General features: G+C 42.9%; 1 protein-coding gene across 1 annotated transcript in view; it reads left to right on the top strand.

Annotated features, from left to right (window-relative positions):
- LOC126209892 (facilitated trehalose transporter Tret1-2 homolog) overlaps positions 1 to 19,130 on the top strand; it is a 77,818-nt gene extending 58,688 nt beyond the window's left edge. Inside the window, exon 7 of the mRNA XM_049939015.1 lies at positions 18,774 to 19,130. Coding sequence (XP_049794972.1) covers positions 18,774 to 19,130 — 357 coding nt within the window. The remainder of the gene's footprint in view (positions 1 to 18,773) is intronic.
- Positions 19,131 to 20,095: the final 965 nt, after the last annotated feature.

The following is a 20,095-nucleotide window of genomic DNA, read 5'->3' as shown; positions in this document are numbered from 1 at the left end:
CCGTTCAAGGTAGCACTAAAGGATTTTTTTAAATTTTTTTTAAATCTCCAAAATTTTTTACATTGCCATACTACGCCCTATAGCCAGTAGTGGCACTAAGCACAACTCAAACCATATGTCAATATAAAATAAATAATAGGGGGGGAGTTCATTCATAAATAAACTTTACTAAAAGAAAACCACCAAATTAAATATAACCAACATTATCCGTCATAAACTAAAACCCTGTGATCAGCTCGCGTACACAAACGTCTTAGGCGCCATCTGTTAAAGCCAACGGCAACCACGTCGGCGGCAGCCATCCGCCTATCGAATTACAGTCAAGTGATACCCATGGGCCATGATTGCCCAAACAGAAGCCTTCAAACAACAACTTACACCCCTATACAACATGGAAAAAGTTTAATGGTGAGAGGAAGAGCATTTTCATAAAATCCCAAAACACACATGTGGGTTATATCTCGCACATTCCTCATATAAACTAAGACACGACAACTGCCCGAGTCCTACCTATGCTATCCAGATACCGGAGAGCTCTAGATTTTTAAAAACAAAAAACAAAACATTAAAAGTGTTAATACTTTTATGTATGTCACTCATATGGCCAGATATCATTTTCTGTAACGTTGAGGCGTGTTGAGTGTCCTGTTCAGTTGTGTTTTTTACTTTCTTGTAACAGATGTCTGAAGATCGGTGTAATCCCGAAACGCATAACATGTTCTAATAAAAGAGTCAATTGACCATCTCATGACTTTATTGCGATTGTATAGCACTGGTTGCCAATTATTAACTGCAGATGACACAATGACGCTGGGATGGCTCCAACGCCACCCCAGACCCAGACCTTGCAGATGATAGATCACGTGGACGACCACTCAACAAAAGGCGTGGGTACTGTGTCAACGGTGATGCAACAGCAACTACAGGATTCATCAAAACTGGAAGTCGAGATCAGGATGCATAAACAACACTCGCCGAAGCGTTGCAAGAAGCGCCACCTCTACTCTGGAGGATCGGCCTCTCCACAGCCTGGGACACCTGATTACTCTGGTAATATGGACCTCGTGGCTGAGGAGGATGATGTGACTCCTCCACTTGGTGGAGACTGGCATCCCTTTTCCACAACTGAGAACAACTAATGTCGCAGGAAGACTTGGAACTGGTAACCTTCTGAGGACGTGTAGTGAGACCACCGACTTTGTAGATTTTCACAAGTTCAGCGGTGTGCAAAGATGATGCATACTCAGAACCAGCAGGGACTGTTAACGTTAATACCATTAGATCGCTCGTCTGGGACGTGCTGTATATCTCAGATGCAGACGTACTGATGGTGCAGGAAATCTGTATTACTGCATTCCGTGAATTACAAGGCCACATCTCCTACATCGCGCCGGACTCAGACAGCGGCAGTGGAACGGTGATGTTGGTCCTAGAGGGGATCCCAGTTCGTGACCTGGCTTATACCTTCCGCACAGGGACTGGCGATAACTGTTCATAGGATCTGTGCTGTCAATGTTTACGCCCCATCCGGCACAGAAAACAGAGGAGCACGTGCGAAATGTTATTTGGAAGAGATCGTACCATTATTTCCTGGTGGATTCTATCATTTACAGCTGGGTGGAGGCTTCAACTGTGTATTAGCCCCAAACGATCAAATTCCACATTGAAATACCTCTCGTGAACTGCAAGCGATATGCCAGGAAATGGACTTATCCGACACATAGAACAAAATCCGTGGGAATCGCAAGGGATATACGGTTTTTACTAGCCTCTTGGCGAGCCGACGTGATGGATATATGTTTCTGTTGGCCTACGAGATAAGATCGTCTGTGCTGAACGGTGGCCCACTACCTTCACCGAACATCTATCTTATCTGTGTACCATATCTCTTCCTCAACAAAATATGTGGAGAAGCTGCAGCAATGGGCGACGTATCAACGCCGCGTTCCAGATTATGCTGCAGTAGTGGTTAGTATGCGCTAAACCGATGATATGAAGAGATATTATGAAACACGATCGGGATAAGACGTGGTGCATAATGGAAACTCTTGATTATTATTAGACTATGCTTTGTGAGTTGTCAATTCAGGATACGACTACAGAACATCATGCAGAAGTTCACCATATCAAGGCACGCTTCCTGTCGACCACGCGACATCGACTGGGAGCCATCCCGATCCTAGCAAAGTGTCTAGGCAACATCACTGGGGAACGCACCTCGATGCATCGTGTGTCGCGAGCACACAAACGTTACTGCCGGTCGTTAGTCACAGTGCTCCATGACTCAGAGGGTCGTCAACTGATGACTCAACGGGACACTGCGGATGGATTTTTGAAGCATTTCCGCCACCTCTTTCCCGGCGCACCGACGGACCACCACGTGGGGAGAACATATTGCAGCAGTTACCAACGAGACTGGTTTGGATGGATGAAGCTGCATTAATGGAGCCACTCACAGAAGATGAAATGATGAGAGCACTTAGCAAAGAAGCGGTAAATAAATCGCAAGGGCCTGATAGGACAATGTTAGCATTATTCGCGGAAATGTTGATGCGCTAATGGGTGTCGATGTACAGTGAGCAGATGCGCCCTGACATGCGCGTGCCGCCTGATTTTGTGACGTTTTATTTTTCCCATTCCAAAATCGGAGGTAAGTCGCAGTGCGAATCAGTATCGGCCCATCACCATGCTAATCAACGTCCACAAAATCTTTGCACTACTGTTACCGTCTCGTTTTAAATTGGCGATGTTGAGGGTTCCGAAGTAAGAGTGATTTCAGGTGTGCCGCAGGGGAGTGTCGTAGGACCGTTGCTATTCACAATATATATAAATGGCCTTGTGGATAACATCGGAAGTTCACTGAGGCTTTTTGCGAATGATGCTGTAGTATATCGAGAGGTTGTAACAATGGAAAATTGTACTGAAATGCAGGAGGATCTGCAACGAATTGACGCACGGTGCAGGGAATAGCAATTGAATCTCAATGTAGACAAGTGTAATGTGCTACAAATACATAGAAAGAAAGATCCTTTATCATTTAGCTACACTATAGCAGGTCAGCAACTGGACGCAGTTAATTCCATAAATTATCTGGGAGTACGCATTAGAAGTGATTTAAAATGGAATGATCATATAAAGTTGATCGTCGGTAAAGCAGATGCCAGACAGATTCATTGGAAGAATCCTAAGGAAATGCAATCCGAAAACAAAGGAAGTAGGTTACAGTACACTTGTTCGCCCACTGCTTGAATACTGCTCACCGGTGTGGGATCCGAACCAGATAGGGTTGATAGAAGATATAGAGAAGATCTGACGGAGAGCAACGCGCTTCGTTACAGGATCATTTAGCAATCGCGAAAGCGTTACGAAGATGATAGATAAAATCCAGTGGAAGACTCTGCAGGAGAGACGCTCGGTGGCTCGGTACGCTCTTTTGTTGAAGTTTCGAGAACATACCTTCACCGAGGAGTCAAGTAGTATATTGGTCCCTCCTACGTATATCTCGCGAAGACCATGAGGATAAAATCAGAGAGATTAGAGCCCACACACAGGCATACCAACAATCTTTCCTTCCACGAACAATACGAGACTGGAATAGAAGGGAGATACGATAGAGATATTCAAGGTACCCTCTGTCACACACCGTCAGGTGGCTTGCGGAGTATGGATGTAGATGTAGATGTTACGTCCCCCGATCAGGCATATGTTTTCTAAATTTCGATAAATTTTCCCATTGCTTCGTAATTTCCAGTCTTTCAAACCTTTTCGTGGGCGTAGTATTTTCCTAATGACTCGCCTTTCTAGTATTTCTGATTATCTCAGTAGTTATAGTTTTTGTGCTAGACATTAGCTTGCATTTAGACGTTCTGGCTACACTACTGTTCTGCAATATCTTATTTTTGCTTTTTTAGACAGGCGTTTGTTATTGTAAAGGGCTTTATCTCAATTTTTACAAATGTAAGAGATTTGGAAAATTTTAGAGTTTTGCATTACGAAGTTTTTGTTTAATAAGCATACCAAGTTTGAAAGTAATGGGATATATTTTTGGATGTTACATGTAGCTAAGGACAGAAAATTGTGTTTTGCGGAAAATGACCGTTAAGGGGAGCTGGAGGTGGTCAAATCCAAAAAAATAAGGTTTTTTTTTTTGCTACCGAAAATTAATTGGAACATTCCTCTAAAATGTAAACTTTGAATTGTTGTTCTACTCGCCCTAGAAGTGGAGTTATTACCGTTTTCCCCCACGCCTGCAGAGGAAATGGGCGGCCACTGAATGCATCCAACACCCTCTCGTGACTTCCTGGCGAACTTCTTGGGATTTTCTCGGCCTGTTACACATACAGCGAGTGTGCAAGGGTTGGCTACATTGTTTTCTGTGACAAATGAAACACTAAGAGCCCGGAACATCGTCTCTTTGCTGTTTACCGTTTCGAATTAGTTCAGTGTTGCGCCTGTTGTTGGTAGTATTATACTTCGTGTGTAAAGCGTTGTTCTGGTTACGATGCCACGTTTTAGTAACCGTGTATATAAGAAGAGGAAGAACGCAGGGAAAAGAAAATTAACACTAATACCAAGTTGCAATGCTACAATTACTGAAACAGTGCGTTCTTCTGCTAAGCAACACATGGCCGGCCATAGCCCTGTGACATCGTCTAGCAAGAAGCTGACTGGTGGAAGTGACAGATTTCATGAATATGTTAGTGACAGTGATGATATTAACGAAGTACTGAATATTAGATTATTATCTTCTGTGCTGAAAGAAAGTGTTCTGTGCAAAATGTGTTCAAGTGTAGGAGTGGGACTAGAGATAACAAAACACTTTGGTTTAGCTTGTGAGATGAAGATAATCTGTGCATGTTGCAAGTATCAAGTGACTTTCTACAATTCACATGCCAGTCTCTTTGGTGAAAATGGACAATCTAGAGTGTTTGATGTGAATGTTCGACTTGTGTATGGTCTTCGATCAATTGGAAAAGGGTCTGCTGCTGGTAAACTGTTTTGTGGTATTATGAACTTGCCATCGCCTCCAAGCAAATTTGGGTACTACTTTGAACTGGTAAGATCCTCTGTTAAAGATGTGGCTTTGAAAACCATGAAGGAAGCAGTGGAGGAATCTGTAGAAATGAACGGTGGTTCTAGGGATTTAGTAGTGGCATTAGATGGTTCCTGGCAAAAGAGGGGTCATAAATCCCTGAATGAGGTTGTAACTGCGACTTGTGGTGATAGCGCAAAAGTGATAGATGTTGCAATATTATCAAAACATTGTAGGTGCAAAAATAAAATCAAAGGAGAACACAGTGGAACCTGTGAGGCAAATTTTAGTGGATCAAGTGGAGCAATGGAAGTGGATGGAGTGAAACAAATTTTTGAAGGTTCAGTTCCCAGATACAACGTTAGGTACAAATACTACCTTGGGGATGGTGACTCCAAAGGTTTGAAGACTATAGAGGAACTGAAACCATATGGAAATAAATTTGTAGTTGAAAAGTTTGAATGCATTGGGCATGTGCAAAAGCGTATGGGTGCACGGCTTCGAAGGCTCAAACAAACTTTGGGTTCAAGTAAGCTCAGTGATGGAAAGACAATAGGAGGGAGAGGCAGGCTTACTGATGAGGTGATTGAACGTCTACAGAGATACTATGGGTATGCTATAAGGCAAAATACTAGTAATGTTAGTGACATGCGAAAAGCAGTGTGGGCATTGTTCCTTCATACTGCCTCTTCCAATGAATACCCTCAACACAGCCTGTGCCCAAAAGATTCCTGGTGCAAATATAATCCAAAAAAGGACTATGATCACAAACATCGTTTGCCAGCAGCTGTGATAAATGCAATAAAACCAATTTTTCATGACTTAGCACAGCCAGAATTGTTACACAAATGTCTACACGGAAAGACGCAGAATCCTAATGAGAGCGTAAACAATTTGATTTGGAAAGTGATTCCTAAAAGGGTGTTTGTAAGCATAAAAACACTGCACTTTGGCATTTATGATGCAATAGCAACCTACAACCAAGGGAACAGTGTGAAGTGTGAAGTTCTGAAGGCATTAGGATTTATAGCTGGGGTGAACACTGTACGAGCACTAAGAAATATTGACAGAGAAGGGATAAGAGGAGCAGAAAGAAGAGAAAGGCATATGAAGTATGATGGAACAACAGGCCAGAAAAGAAGACAGTAGAGGAAGCTTTTGGAGGATGTGATAATCCATCCTATAGTGCAGGAATGTATTGAGAAACTTTGATAGCCATTTCCCGTAAATTAGAATTTTTTCGAATATAAGGAACATTTTCTCAAAATCCACTCAAGCTAGAGAGATGTAATTTTTATACAGCACTCCTAGTGGTCAAACTTACATTGTAATACCGCCATTTGGCAATATGTTCAGTAGTTTCATTTCAATTTAATTAAAAAGCAATTATTTGTAAAAAATTTGAGTCATTGATAAAAAAAATAATTGGAAGGAAACTAGAAAAGATACTCCAAAATCCCTCTGTCATAACTGCAATACTAAACCACTCTATATGTAAAAAAAATTCAAATTCTTCTATTTGGTAGTTTATTCATAAATGTTCCTCAAACTTAGTGATTTTAACATGGGCAGCATAGGCACCTCCGGCTCCCCTTAAGGTTTATGCTTGTATTTGCTATTCTTTTAGAATTGTCCAGCACCGTAGGCAGGTTCTTTTTCATTTTCTAAATCAGTTTTCCTCATTCCACATTCCTATGATACACTCTTCTTGATTTTATCACCACCAACAGTGATTTATCTGCTTTCATTACACGCTCTCTGTCTCTTGCATACAAAGCTTTCATGCAGTTCACTCCGGGCTCAATTCCCATTTTCTCTACAACGTATTTTCTGCCCCGCACACCACCATTAAAACATGAAACTGCATCACAAACACCAATAGCAAGTGCATTTCTTCCCACAAAAATGGTTTTTGGCAATCTTTTACATACACATTGGTTAAAACTTTCATTTGGGTTTTGTGTACCGCCATGAAGGCATTTCTTTAATAGTTTTTCGTTTGCAAGGTCCCTGAATATGTGTTTGATGGCTACAGAATGGTTCCAGAAACGCTCTTTTGAGTTTAAACACTTCTGCTGCCCACCAAACTACCCAGACATTAACAATACTGAGCAAATTGGGATGGCTTGTAACGTGCTGTTCAGAAGATATCTCCACCCCATCGTACCTATGACAGAAGAATGCTGTGCGAAAGGTCTAGCGCCGCATCTTGGTACACTTAAGACCAAATAACGTGCCTTATAACCTCTCAAATATACATGTTTTATACATCAAACTATTCAGAAAGATGTACGCTACAAAATAGGCATATTTTTGAAAAATCGATTTATTTAAATTTTTTGACGTCCTACGGGTCTTAAGCGTACTTACTCTCACGCTAACCACGAAAAACATCAAATGCCATTACACCACTACCTCTCTACTTCGCAACTTGCACTACACACTCTGGTAGGTAACACTCTTGTGGCATCTACCAGATCCAAACCCTTCCTTCGGATTGCCGCAGGTTATATGGTGATTCGTCACTCCAAATCGCTCGTTTTCAGTGGTCCACGGTCGAGTGGAGTCGCTGGTTTACGCCAACTCGAGCATCTCTTAGCGTTGACTAGAGAAAAGCGTGTCTTACGACGAGGTGATCGACCATTGTGCCCGATTCTTTGTAACTTCCTATGCACAGTGATTGTGCTAGCTGGACTGCTGGCAGCGCATCAGAACCCAGGCGCGATTCTTTCCGCCGATTTCATGCAATTTTTTACAGCCACACTCCCGATTGCTTGGAGGTCCCCATCTGGCAGTGCATGAGGTCTGTATGATCACTTTTTAGCTGTGATTGTTCCTTGCCGGTTCCAGTTCACAGCCACATCACCGGAACTAGATTTTGGCAGCTTTATTACGGTTGAAATGTCCCTAAGTGATCTGTTTGTTTTTTTCCAATGACTAGTCCAGGTTAACCTACTTTTCTAGCATTTGTAGACTTAGAGAAAGCTTTTGACAATGTTGACTGGAATGCTCTCTTTCAAATTCGGAAGGTTGCAGGGGTAAAATACAGGGAGCGAAAGGCTATTTACAATTTGTACAGAGACCAGATGGCAGTTATAAGAGTTGAGGGACACGAAAGGGAAGCAGTGGTTGGGAAGGGAGTGAGCCAGGGTTGTAGCCTCTCACCGATGTTATTCAATCTGTATATTGAGCAAGCAGTGAAGGAAACAAAAGAAAAATTTGGAGTAGGTATTAAAATCCATGGAGAAGAAATAAAAAGTTTGATGTTCGCCGATGAGATTGTTATTCTGTCAGAGACAGCAAAAGACTTGGAAGAGCAGTTGAACGAATGGATAGTGTCTTGAAAGGAGGATATAAGATGTACATCAACAAAAGCAAAACGACGATAATGGAATGTAGTCGAATTAAGTCGGGTGACGCTGAGGGAATTAGATTAGGAAATGAGACACTTATAGTAAAGGAGTTTTGCTATTTGGGGAGCAAAATAACTGATGATGGTCGAAGTAGAGAGGATATAAAATGTAGACTGGCAATGGCAATGAAAGCGTTTCTGAAGAAGAGAAATTTGTTAACATCGAGTATAGATTTAAGTGTCAGGAAGTCGTTTCTGAAAGTATTTGTATGGAGTGTAGCCATGTATGGAAGTGAAACATGGACGATAAACAGTTTGGACAAGAAGAGAATAGAATCTTTCGAAATGTGGTGCTACAGAAGAATGCTGAAGATTAGATAGGTAGATGACATAACTAATGACGATGTATTGAATAGGATTGGGGAGAAGAGTAATTTGTGGCACAACTTGGCTAGAAGAAGGAATCGGTTGGTAGGACATGTTCTGAGGCATCACGGGATCACCAATTTAGTATTGGAGGGCAGTGTGGAGGGTAAAAATCGTAGAGGGAGACCAAGAGATGAATACACTAAGCAGATTCAGAAGGATGTAGGTTGCAGTAGTTACTGGGAGATGAAGAAGCTTGCACAGGATAGAGTAGCATGGAGAGCTGCATCAAACCAGTCTCAGGACTGAAGACCACAACAACAACAACAACCCAGGTTCGAAGTCGTTGAGCTCTCCCGACCGACCCACGCTGCTGTTATGGCTTCCGTGTCGGCAACACAACACTCCTCGGCTCTTTTTATACTGGCGGATCCGCCTCTCCTCACATGCAATGGTCGCTGTCGCATTATTAACGGCTGTTCGAATACTGTATAGCGTACATGTCACTGTAATTAGCGACATAGTGACGTCACAGTAGGCACGGCAGAAGCAATCACATGGCAGTCACCACATGTGCGTGGCCGAGGAGTGCTCGCCCGTGATCTCGTGGATATATAACCACTTGACGCAGCTGGAAGGTCCAGAAAATTTTGTCAGTATACATTGCCCTGAAACTATGCATTCGAGCAGTTTCACTAATTTCGTCCATTTTTTTTTTCCAAATTTAAACTGAAATAGGGTGTAGAGGGGGGCGTGAGGTCATCTTTATACTAGGGAAGCAGGCTTTTTTGGAAAAGTGTCTCTGTCAAAATGTGTGCTCCTTCACAATCTCCAGCATGTCTCTAAGGTTCATTAAATAAACCTGTCATTCTCCGTACACGCTTCCCCTGTTAGTCTGTAATGTTATGTGTGCCTCACTGCCCTGTTTTTAACTAATCTGTGCCTGATTTTATTCTGAGAAGCTCAGTAATGTATGTAAATACCGTAAATGTAAATGTGATTCAAAAAGTACTTGAAGTGAAGCGAAGCTGGATAGCAAGAAACTCTTTAGCGTGCAATCCCCGCAACGACAGTAGTTGTGAATCTTTGAGTATGGACTCTAAAAAAAAGACGATTGATTTATTAAAAAAAGAGGACTGTTAACCTGTATCTTGTGGAAAGAGGACGTGTTGCCAGGCCGTCGCTCAGAACGTATTGTTACATTTAATGAAATTGATATTTTAGTGTACAACCGAGTAAAGCATGTGTAAGAGTTGCCAAACATTTATGTATACAAATTTTCTGGAAGTGAAGAATAGAAATATCTTGTTTTTGGAAAAGGAGGTGAACTTTATTGTCGTCGCAGTCTATCAAATGACAGAATTGTAAGTGTACAAAGTTCACAAAAATACAGGAAAAGAAATGCAATTTTTATAGTTTTCTTTCAATGAGTAACAACCTCTCATAATTTCTTAATTACAGTATTTGGATTATGTTCTTGTACAACAGTATGGTGCTGAACTCCACTGACCAATTTTGATGTAGCAGGACGTGTAGTTTGAAGGAAGTTTGTGTGCCAAGCAAATCTCGTTTCCTCACGAAAAGCAGATTGCTGTTTGATCTTAAGTACTTACAACAGTGATCCCTTGGATATGCAAAGCTACGAAAACTTGGTTCAAAATGGTTCAAATGGCTCTGAGCACTATGGGACTTAACTGCTGAGGTCATCAGTCCCCTAGAACTTAGAACTACTTAAACCTAACTAACCTAAGGTCACCACACACATCCATGCCCGAGGCAGGATTCGAACTTGCGACCGTAGCGGTCGCGCGGTTCCAGACTGTAGCGCCTAGAACCTCTCGGCCACAATGGCTGGCACGAAAACTTGGGCTCAAAGCTATACGGCCAAGTAACTAACAGAGTCGTATTTTAAACCTTAAAGAACAATAACTGCCTCCAAATTGTAATACGTCACCAACTGGTGCAGAAGCTGATCACTCAAGGAGGCTGCAGCCAAAATTCAGGTACGAGTTTCGACTTAAAGTAAAAATCTCAATCAAAAATCAATATCTCTCTCTCTCGCTCTCCAAACACAAATATTTATGTTTTTAAGATAAAAGTCATTTTATAAGTCCTGTTAGGAACGGGTCCCACATATTTGAGCAATACTGTAGGATGGGTCGGACAAGTGATTTGTGAGCAATCTCCTTTGCAGACTGACTCGATTTTTGTAGTATTCCACCAATGAACCGCAGTCCGACACCAGCTTTACCCGCCACGGAGCGCGTGTAATCCTCCCATTTCACATCCATACAGAGCGTCATAACCAGGTATTTGTATCAGTTAACAGGCTCAAAATGTGACTCGTTGATACTGCATTCACCGAGTGCTACATTTGTTCGTTTTGTGAATTACACAGCTTTATATTTCTGGGCATTTAAAGGAAGTTGCTTTTCTTTTCACCACATGGAATCCTATCAAGATCTGAATGAATATTGCAAATTTTTTAGACAGCGTTTCATTATAGATAACTGCATCATCTGAGAAAAGTCTGAGGTTCCTATTGGTACTTCTACAGCGTCATGAACAAAATGAATAGCAAGGCGTCAACACACTTCCCTGGAGAACGCCTGAAGTTACTTCTACATCTGTCGAAGACGCTCCATGCAAGATAACATTCTACGTTCTCTCCACTGAGAAATCTTTAGTCAGGTCACAAATTTCCCTTGATAGCCTATGCGATCGTACTTTTGATAATAAACACAGGAGTGGTTCTGGTTCAAATGCTTTCCGGAGATCGAGATATACTGGATGCACGGCTTTCAGGGTGTCTGTGAGAGTAGTGCGAGTTGCTTTTCACATGATCGATGTTTTCGGAATCCATGCTGGTTGCCGTGCAGCAGTTCATTCTGTTCGAGATACCTTATCGTGTTTGAGGTCGGAACATGTTCCAAGGTCCTATAACAAATGGATGTCCAGGATATTGGACGCTAGTGTGGTGGATGACTTCAGCTAGCATTCTTGTAGACCGGTAGGAGATCTTAGCACAAAAAATTCTAGTAATTGACTTTTTAGGGTTTCGTACTTCAATTGGTAAAAAACTCTTTTTTCTCAGAAATTGGTAGACGTGTCAACTTGAAATTTATCTCACTTACTATGGTCCCTTGGTGGTGTAAAAAATTTCAACCTCTAAGTCACTGCAGTCAAAAGATACGGCCCTTTATGTCACATATTTCAATACCTACTAACTCACTCGTCAAAATCTATAGGGTATTTCCCGTTGGCCTATAAACATTAAACTTGATAAGAAGGAAGTTTTTACAGCAGAAGCAAAGAAAAATAAAAAATTGTTAACTGGCAGCTGTACCACTGGAAAAAATATTCTTTTGACATTTGTTATCCTACTTCAACTTGAAATTAAAACTACGGTAATAATGGAAGCCGAAGAAATGAATTAAAATTTGTGCCACGGCCGTGACTTGAACCCAGGCCTCCTTTCTTGTGAGTCAAAACTGCTAACCACTTTTTTATTTTTTTATTATTCCACAAATACAGTAACAAAATATGGCTAGATCACAGTGAAATGACATAAATAAGGTGGCAGTTAATTGCAGTCATAAATTACAGCATTCAAAGAATGCAGTCTTTAGCAGTAGCACACATTTAACACCTCCACTGTCACCTTCAACTGGTGGCAGTTCAGCATGCACATTTTCTTCTTCTGCAGCCTGAGGTTCCTCATCATCATTTCCCAGACCTAAATTAATCAGTTCTTGATGTGTGTTCCTTCCAGGGTAAATTAAGTGGACAGAAGAGCATTCCCAAACAGCGGCATCGCAAAGTCGTTCACTGCCTCGTTATTTTTGTCAGTTCCAACCTTCTAAACGCATCCTTAGGCAGTTCAGGATCTTCCTTCATAACAGACACCAGACGTTTGCCGTCATTTTCTTGTATTCTGCTGTACTACTGATTTATTTTTCATGTGTGACTTGCAGGTGAGATTAGGGTCGGGAACATGACACAACCCATCCCCTCTCCACAAGGAATCCAGTTCCTAACCTATACCCATTCTGTTGAAGACAATTCGGAGCACGATACCTAGCGTTGCTGTACAGAGTACATAAGTCCAATCCCGTCGCAAAACAAACTTCAATTAGTATCTACAGCTATACTATAAGGAAAGAGACTCAGGTTCAAGTCCCGGCCGTGGCACAAATTTTAATTCACTTCTTCGGCTTCCATCATTATCGTAGATGAAGATGAGACTTAAATGTCTCGGGGAAAGTTTCATCATAAGATCCATGAAATTAAAACATTCTCAAAAATTTTGGAATCCGTGGGACCGATGTTTTGCCGCTATCAATACAGATAACGGGCAAAAATGGTCAAGGTTCACGATTATCAGAATGGTTGGACTGTGTGACGTCTGTGGCAATTGTTACGCCATATACAAAACAATTATATATATATATATATATATATATATATATATATATATATATATATATATATATATATATATATATCTTTTTATTTTTAATTTATCAGCATGTTTCTTTCTCTCAGGGATATTGTTTTTTCTTATCACCTTTACTTACGTGCATAAGTAAATATGAAGTGGGTTCTTGAAGGGCCCCAGTTATACATGTACCAACTTTAGATTTTGAACTTGATGACTAAAATGTAGTTGCCGTTAACTGAATTGAATGTAATTTTGTTAATTTCTATTTATTGATTGCAAAGCAAGGCTCGAGAGAATTTCGATTGTTGCCGTGGAGCAGCCAAGATAAAACTTACTGAACTCATGGAATCTGTATAGTTTAAAAACATGAACTTTAACGTAAATTAATTATCTGTTGCAATTTAAAAAGGTTCTTATAACGAAATCTCTCGCATTTACAGTTACTGTTAACACTGAAAAATAAATTAATATTTCGGCGCGTAATGGCCGACCAGACGCTGCATCGGAAGATGAGCTTCTCGCAGCGCAAATTACTGAAAAAATGCTTAAAAAATTGTTAGCCACTGCGAGCATTTGAGGTCACAATTATTACAAAGAAATTCACTTTGTTATCATACTAACAAGTTTACTTAAGCAGAAATACGAATAACTTACAGAAAATATGTGTAGCCGCTCAATGGCTGCCTTCCGTACCACGAAACAAATTTTGTGACTACCACAAATTACGTCCTTCCTCCTCGGCCGTACAATCGCGTCTCTTTTGATCCTTTTTGATTTTCATAGACATTAAATAAAGATGCTACTCTTTAATTATCGCTGCATATCAGTTGTTTCAAGAACATTAACTGTATCTTTTACACTAATTATATTCATAAAATACTTAATTACGGTTTACAACCGATAAAAATGTCAATATTTATGTGACGTACCGTCACAACTGTCTGTCTGCTTAATTCATCTACATCTACATCTACATGTTTACGCTGCAATTCACATTTAAGTGCTTGGCAAAGGTTTCATCGACCCACGATCATACTATCTCTCTACCATTCCACTCCCGAACAGAACGCGAGAAAAACGAACATCTAAACCTTTCTGTTCGAGCTCTGATTTATCTTTTTTTATTTTATTTTGATGATCATTCCTACCTATGTAGGTTGGACTCAACAAAATATTTTCGCATTCGGAAGAGAAAGTTGGTGACTGAAATTTCGTAAATAGATCTCGCCGCGACGAGAAACGTCTTTGCTTTAATGACTTCCATCCCAACTCGCGTATCATATCTGCCACACTCTCTCCCCTATTACGTGATAATACAAAACGAGCTGTCCTTTTTTGCAACCTTTCGATGTCCTCCGTCAATCCCACCTGGTAAGGATCCCACACTGCGCAGCAATATTCTAACAGAGGACGAACGAGTGTAGTGTAAGCTGTCTCTTTAGTGGACTTGTTGCATCTTCTAAGTGTCCTGCCAATGAAACGCAACCTTTGGCTCGCCTTCCCCACAATATTATCTATGTGGTCTTTTCAACTGAAGTTGTTCGTAATTTTAACACCCAGGTACTTAGTTGAATTGACAGCCTTGAGAATTGTACTATTTATCGAGTAATAGAATTCCAACGGATTTCTTTTGGAACTCATGTGGATCACCTCACACTTTTCGTTATTTAGCGTCAACTGCCACCTGCCACACCATACAGCAATCTTTTCTAAATCGCTATGCAACTGATACTGGTCTTCGGATGACCTTACAAGACGGTAAATTACAGCATCATCTGCGAATAACCTAAGAGAACTGCTCAGATTGTCACCCAGGTCATTTATATAGATCAGGAACAGCAGAGGTCCCAGGACGCTTCCCTGGGGAACCCCTGATATCAGTTCAATTTTACTCGATGATTTGCCGTCTATTGCTACGAACTGCGACCTTCCTGATAGGAAATCACGAATCCAGTCCCACAACTGAGGCGATACCCCATAGGCCCGCAGCTTGATTAGAAGTCACTTGTGAGGAACGGTGTCAAAAGCTTTCCGGAAATCGAGAAATACGGAATCAACCTGAGATCCCCTGTCGATAGCGTCCATTACTTCGTGCGAATAAAGAGCTAGCTGCGTTGCACAAGAACGATGTTTTCTGAAACCATGCTGATTACGTATGAATAGATCGTTCCCTTCGAGGTGATTCATAATGTTTGAATACAATATATGCTCCAAAACCCTACTGCAAACCGACGTCAATGATATAGGTCTGTAGTTCGATGGATTACTCCTGCTACCCTTCTTAAACACTGGTGCGACCTGCGCAATTTTCCAATCTGTAGATACAGATCTATCGGTGAGCGAGCGGTTGTATATGATTGCTAAGTAGGGAGCTATTGCATCAGCGTAATCTGAAAGGAACCTAATCGGTATACAATCTGGACCTGAAGGCTTGCTCGTATCAAGCGATTTGAGTTGCTTCGCAACCCCTAAGGTATGTACTTCTAAGAAATTCATGCTAACAGCTGTTCGTATTTCAAATTCTGGTATATTCCATTCGTCTTCCCTGGTGAAGGAATTTCGGAAAACTGCGTTCAATAACTCCGCTTTAGCGGCACAGTCGTCGGTAACAGTACCATCGGCACTGCGCAGCGAAGGTATTGACTGCGTCTTGCCGCTTGTGTACTTTACATACGACCAGAATTTCTTCGGATTTTCTACCAAATTTCGAGACAATGTTTCGTTGTGGAACCTATTAAAGGCATCTCGAAGTCCGTGCCAATTTCGCGCGTCTGTAAATTTTAGCCAATCTTCGGGATTTCGCGTTCTTCTGAACTTCGCATGCTTTTCCGTGGCCTCTGCAACAGCGTTCGGATCTGTTTTGTGTACCATGGGGGATCAGTTCCATCTCTTACCAATTTATGAGGTGTGGATCTCTCAGTTGCTGTTGCTACTATATCTCTGAATTTGAGCCACATCTCGTCTACATTTGCATAGTCAGTTCGGAAAGAATGGAGATTGTCTTTTAGGAAGGCTTCTAGTGGCACTTTATCCGCTTTTTTAAATAAAATTATTTTGCGTTTGTTTCTGGTGGATTTGGAAGAAACGGTATTGAACCTAGCTACAACGACCTTGTGATCACTAATCCCTGTATCAGTCATGATGCTCTCTATTAGCTCTGGATTGTTTGTGGCTAAGAGGTCAAGTGTGTTTTCGCAACCATTTACAATTCGCGTGGACTAACTGCTCGAAATAATTTTCGGAGAAAGCATTTAGGACAATCTCGGAAGATGTTTTCTGCCTACCACCGGTTTTCAACAAGTATTTTTGCCAACATATCGAGGGAAGGTTGAAGTCCCCACCAACTACAACCGTATGAGTGGGGTATTTATTTGTTACGAGACTCAAATTTTCTCTGAACTGTTCAGCAACTATATCATCGGAATCTGGGGGTCGGTAGAAGGAGCCAATTATTGACTTAGTTCGGCTGTTAAGTATAACCTCCACCCATACCAATTCGCACGTAGTATCTACTTCGACTTCACTACAAGATAAACCACTACTGACAGACACAAACACTCCACCACCAATTCTGCCTAATCTATCTTTCCTGAACGTCTGAGACTTCGTAAAAATTTCTGCAGAACTTCTGTACCTATAACGATTTCAGCTTCTGTGCTTTCTATTAGCGCTTGAAGCTCAGGGACTTCCCCAGCACAACTACAACAATTTACAACTACAATTCCGACTGTTCCTTGATCCAAGCACGTCCTGTATTTGCCATGCACCCTTTGAGATTGCAGTCCACCCCGTACTTTCCCGAGGCCTTCTAACCTAAAAAAGCCGCCCAGTCCACGCCACACAGCCTCCGCTACCCGTGTAGCCGCCAGCTGAGTGTAGTGAACTCCTGACCTATTCAGCGGAACCCGAAACCCCACCACCCTATGGCGCAAGTCAAGGAATCTGCAGCCAACACGGTCGCAAATCCGTCTGAGCCTCTGATTCAGACCCTCCACCCGGCTCTGCACCAAAGGTCCGCAGTCGGTTCTGTCAATGATGCTGCAGATCGTGATCTCTGCCTTCATCCCGCTAGCGAGACTGGCAGTCTTCACCAAATCAGATAGCCGCTGGAATCCAGAGAGAATTTCCTCAGATCCAAAGCGACACACGTCATTAGTGCCGACATGTGCCACCACCTGCAGCTGGCTGCACCCTGTGCTCTTCGTGGCATCCGGAAGGACCCTTTCCACATCAGGAATGACTCCACCCGGAATGCACACGGAGTGCACACTGGATTTCTTCCCCTCCTTAGCCGCCATATCCCTAAGGGGCCCCATTACTCGCCTAACATTGGAGCTCCCAACTACCAATAATCCCACCCTCTGCAATTTCCCGTGCTTCAAGGCTGAGAATCATCCTCTGAAACAGGGCAGGCAGCTGCTTCTGGCTCAGCCAGAGACAGTACCTGAAACCTGTTTGTCAGACGCACCGGGGAGGCTTTCTGATCAGCCTCCAGGGACGTCTTTCGCTGCCTGCCACGCCATGGAACGACCTCCCAATCAACCACAGGCGAGGGCTCAGCCCCACTGTGGGCAGCAACCGGGCCAACCACAGCGGCAGACCGATCTGTGGACAGACGGGACGAGGTTGACATCCCCGTGATACCCAAGTCCGGCTCCCCACAGTGGTGCCCATTGGCAACAGCCTCAAGCTGCGCGACGGAAGTCAGCGCCGCCTGCAGCTGTGAACGAAGGGAGCCCTCATCTGAACACAGCAATCACAGTCCCAGTCCATTCTAATCGATGTTGAACATTTACTGAAACACGAGTCCGTGCGTAGATAACGCAAGGGAAACACGCAAAGAATGTATGAACTAACCTGTACAAATGCCTAACGACTGGGCTACAATCTGCCTGAATTTACGATTACAGTAACTAAGACTCGAAATTACACCTTCTATACGAAACTATGTAAGAAATAAGTGAGCTAGGAGTATACGACCTGCTGCTGGCAGCTGCTTATCCAACGGCGGCAGGGAGCACACTGGCTGTGACCAATCGACACTGGCCTTTCAAAACAAAAACAGAAGACAAACGACTACGCGAACTTACACTATTCAGGTACTAAAACGCGATGCTACAACTCTCAAATACTATAATACGCCCGAAATTTATGAATTAAACAATGCAAGTACCCAAAAACACGCAAATAAATTAAGAATTAAACTATGTAACAAATAAGTGAGCTAGGAGTATACGACTTGCTGCTGGCAGCTGCTTATCCAATGGCGGCAGGGAGCACACTTTTTTTTTTTTCAGAGACATGAAATAAAGATGCTACTCTTTAATTATCGCTGCATATCAGTTGTTTCAAGAACATTAACTATATCTTTTACACTAATTATATTCATAAAATACTTAATTACGGTTTACAACCGATAAAAATGTCAATATTTATGTGACGCACCGTCACAACTGTCTGTCTGCTTAATTAAGTTTGAACGGAACCTCCAGTGCATATGTCCTACTCGCACCTGGCGACATATTTTTTTATACTGAACCAGAGTGCGGAGGTGAGTTTTTACGCCTTGCGTGCCGTGACAGGTGGCGGGCCTGCTGAACTGGGTGATGATGTTCACGGTGACGCGCTCCTTCGGGCTGATGCTGTCGCGCGTGGGCGCCGCCGCCTGCTTCGGCGGCTTCCTGGCGTCCTCGCTCACCGCCGCCGCCTTCGTCTTCTTCCTGGTGCCCGAGACGGCGGGCAAGACCCTGCAGGAGATCCAGGCGGACCTGCGCGCGGGCCGCCCCCGCGCCTCCGCCCCCGCTCCGCTCGCCCCCGAGGAGCTGCCGCTGCCGCAGCTGGTCGCCGGCTCCACCTCCGCGGGCTCCAAGGCGGTGGCTGCCGACTTCTTCCCCGCGGGCAGCTTCCGCTTCCTGTCCCCCGGCGAGATACACATCTGACGCTCTGCAGACGCACGCCCCACCCAAACGCGCAGCACGTCTCAGCTACCACGTGTCCGGCAGCCGCTTCCCTGTGATATTCTCGACACCCGACCTACACGTGTGTAGCCACTGTAGGCCGTCAACAATCAAACAAAACTGCTTCTAACACAATAACGGTAGCTATATTTGGATTAAAATAATTTTGTAATTGAAATTTCTGTGAGTCGAGTGGTAGGCGCCAGGTGTCAACCAATCGCAGCCGTTCCTCGCGCTCTACGTATTCACTGTGTTGCCTTTCTGCAAGCACGAACAGCGCTGCCTCGCGGGGCGACACAGGCAGAGACAGCGTGATGCCTCGAGCGTGTCAATCACAACGTTATTTGCTGCATCAAATAGGAGTTAAAACTCGAGCTTTCGAAAATTATGAACTTCGTCACATGACTGACTGCAGGGTGGGATAGAGGGAGTCGTGGAGTCTGGTCGTCATCCAATCACAGCCTTCGGGCACCACGTGATTGCCGTGTTGCCTATTCTGCAGGCGTTGGCAGGCAACGCAAGCACCGAGAGTAGAGTGTGATTCCATGAGCATGGCAACTATACACCACAGACATCTGCCAGTCGCACAGCTATTGACCATGTTTATTCGGTGTTAAAACTCGGGTTCCGAAGATTAATATCCTCTTCTTCCTCAGGAGATGACTATCTGCCAGGAGCGAACTCTGCTTTCCTTTGTAGTGGCGTTCAAACTTGTCACTGGCCAGGCAATTCTAACTTCTAGTCTGAAGTTATTTCTATTGAAGTGTAACGAAGGCAGTCGACAAGAACAAAAGCTTCCATGGGAGGGCAATCTGAGCTGCTGACACATACATGTGTCATTTACATAGAACATATCCCCTGGAATAATACACATATGAGGTATTATCCAGAATTTAAAATATTATGTATCACATGCAGCAAATTTTGCACCATCACCTTCAAAATAG

This window comes from Schistocerca nitens, chromosome 10 (genome assembly GCF_023898315.1).
Source record: "Schistocerca nitens isolate TAMUIC-IGC-003100 chromosome 10, iqSchNite1.1, whole genome shotgun sequence".
Lineage (NCBI taxonomy): Eukaryota > Metazoa > Arthropoda > Insecta > Orthoptera > Acrididae > Schistocerca > Schistocerca nitens.
Note: the sequence above shows the minus strand (reverse complement) of the source record. Positions and strands in the feature narration are given on the sequence as shown.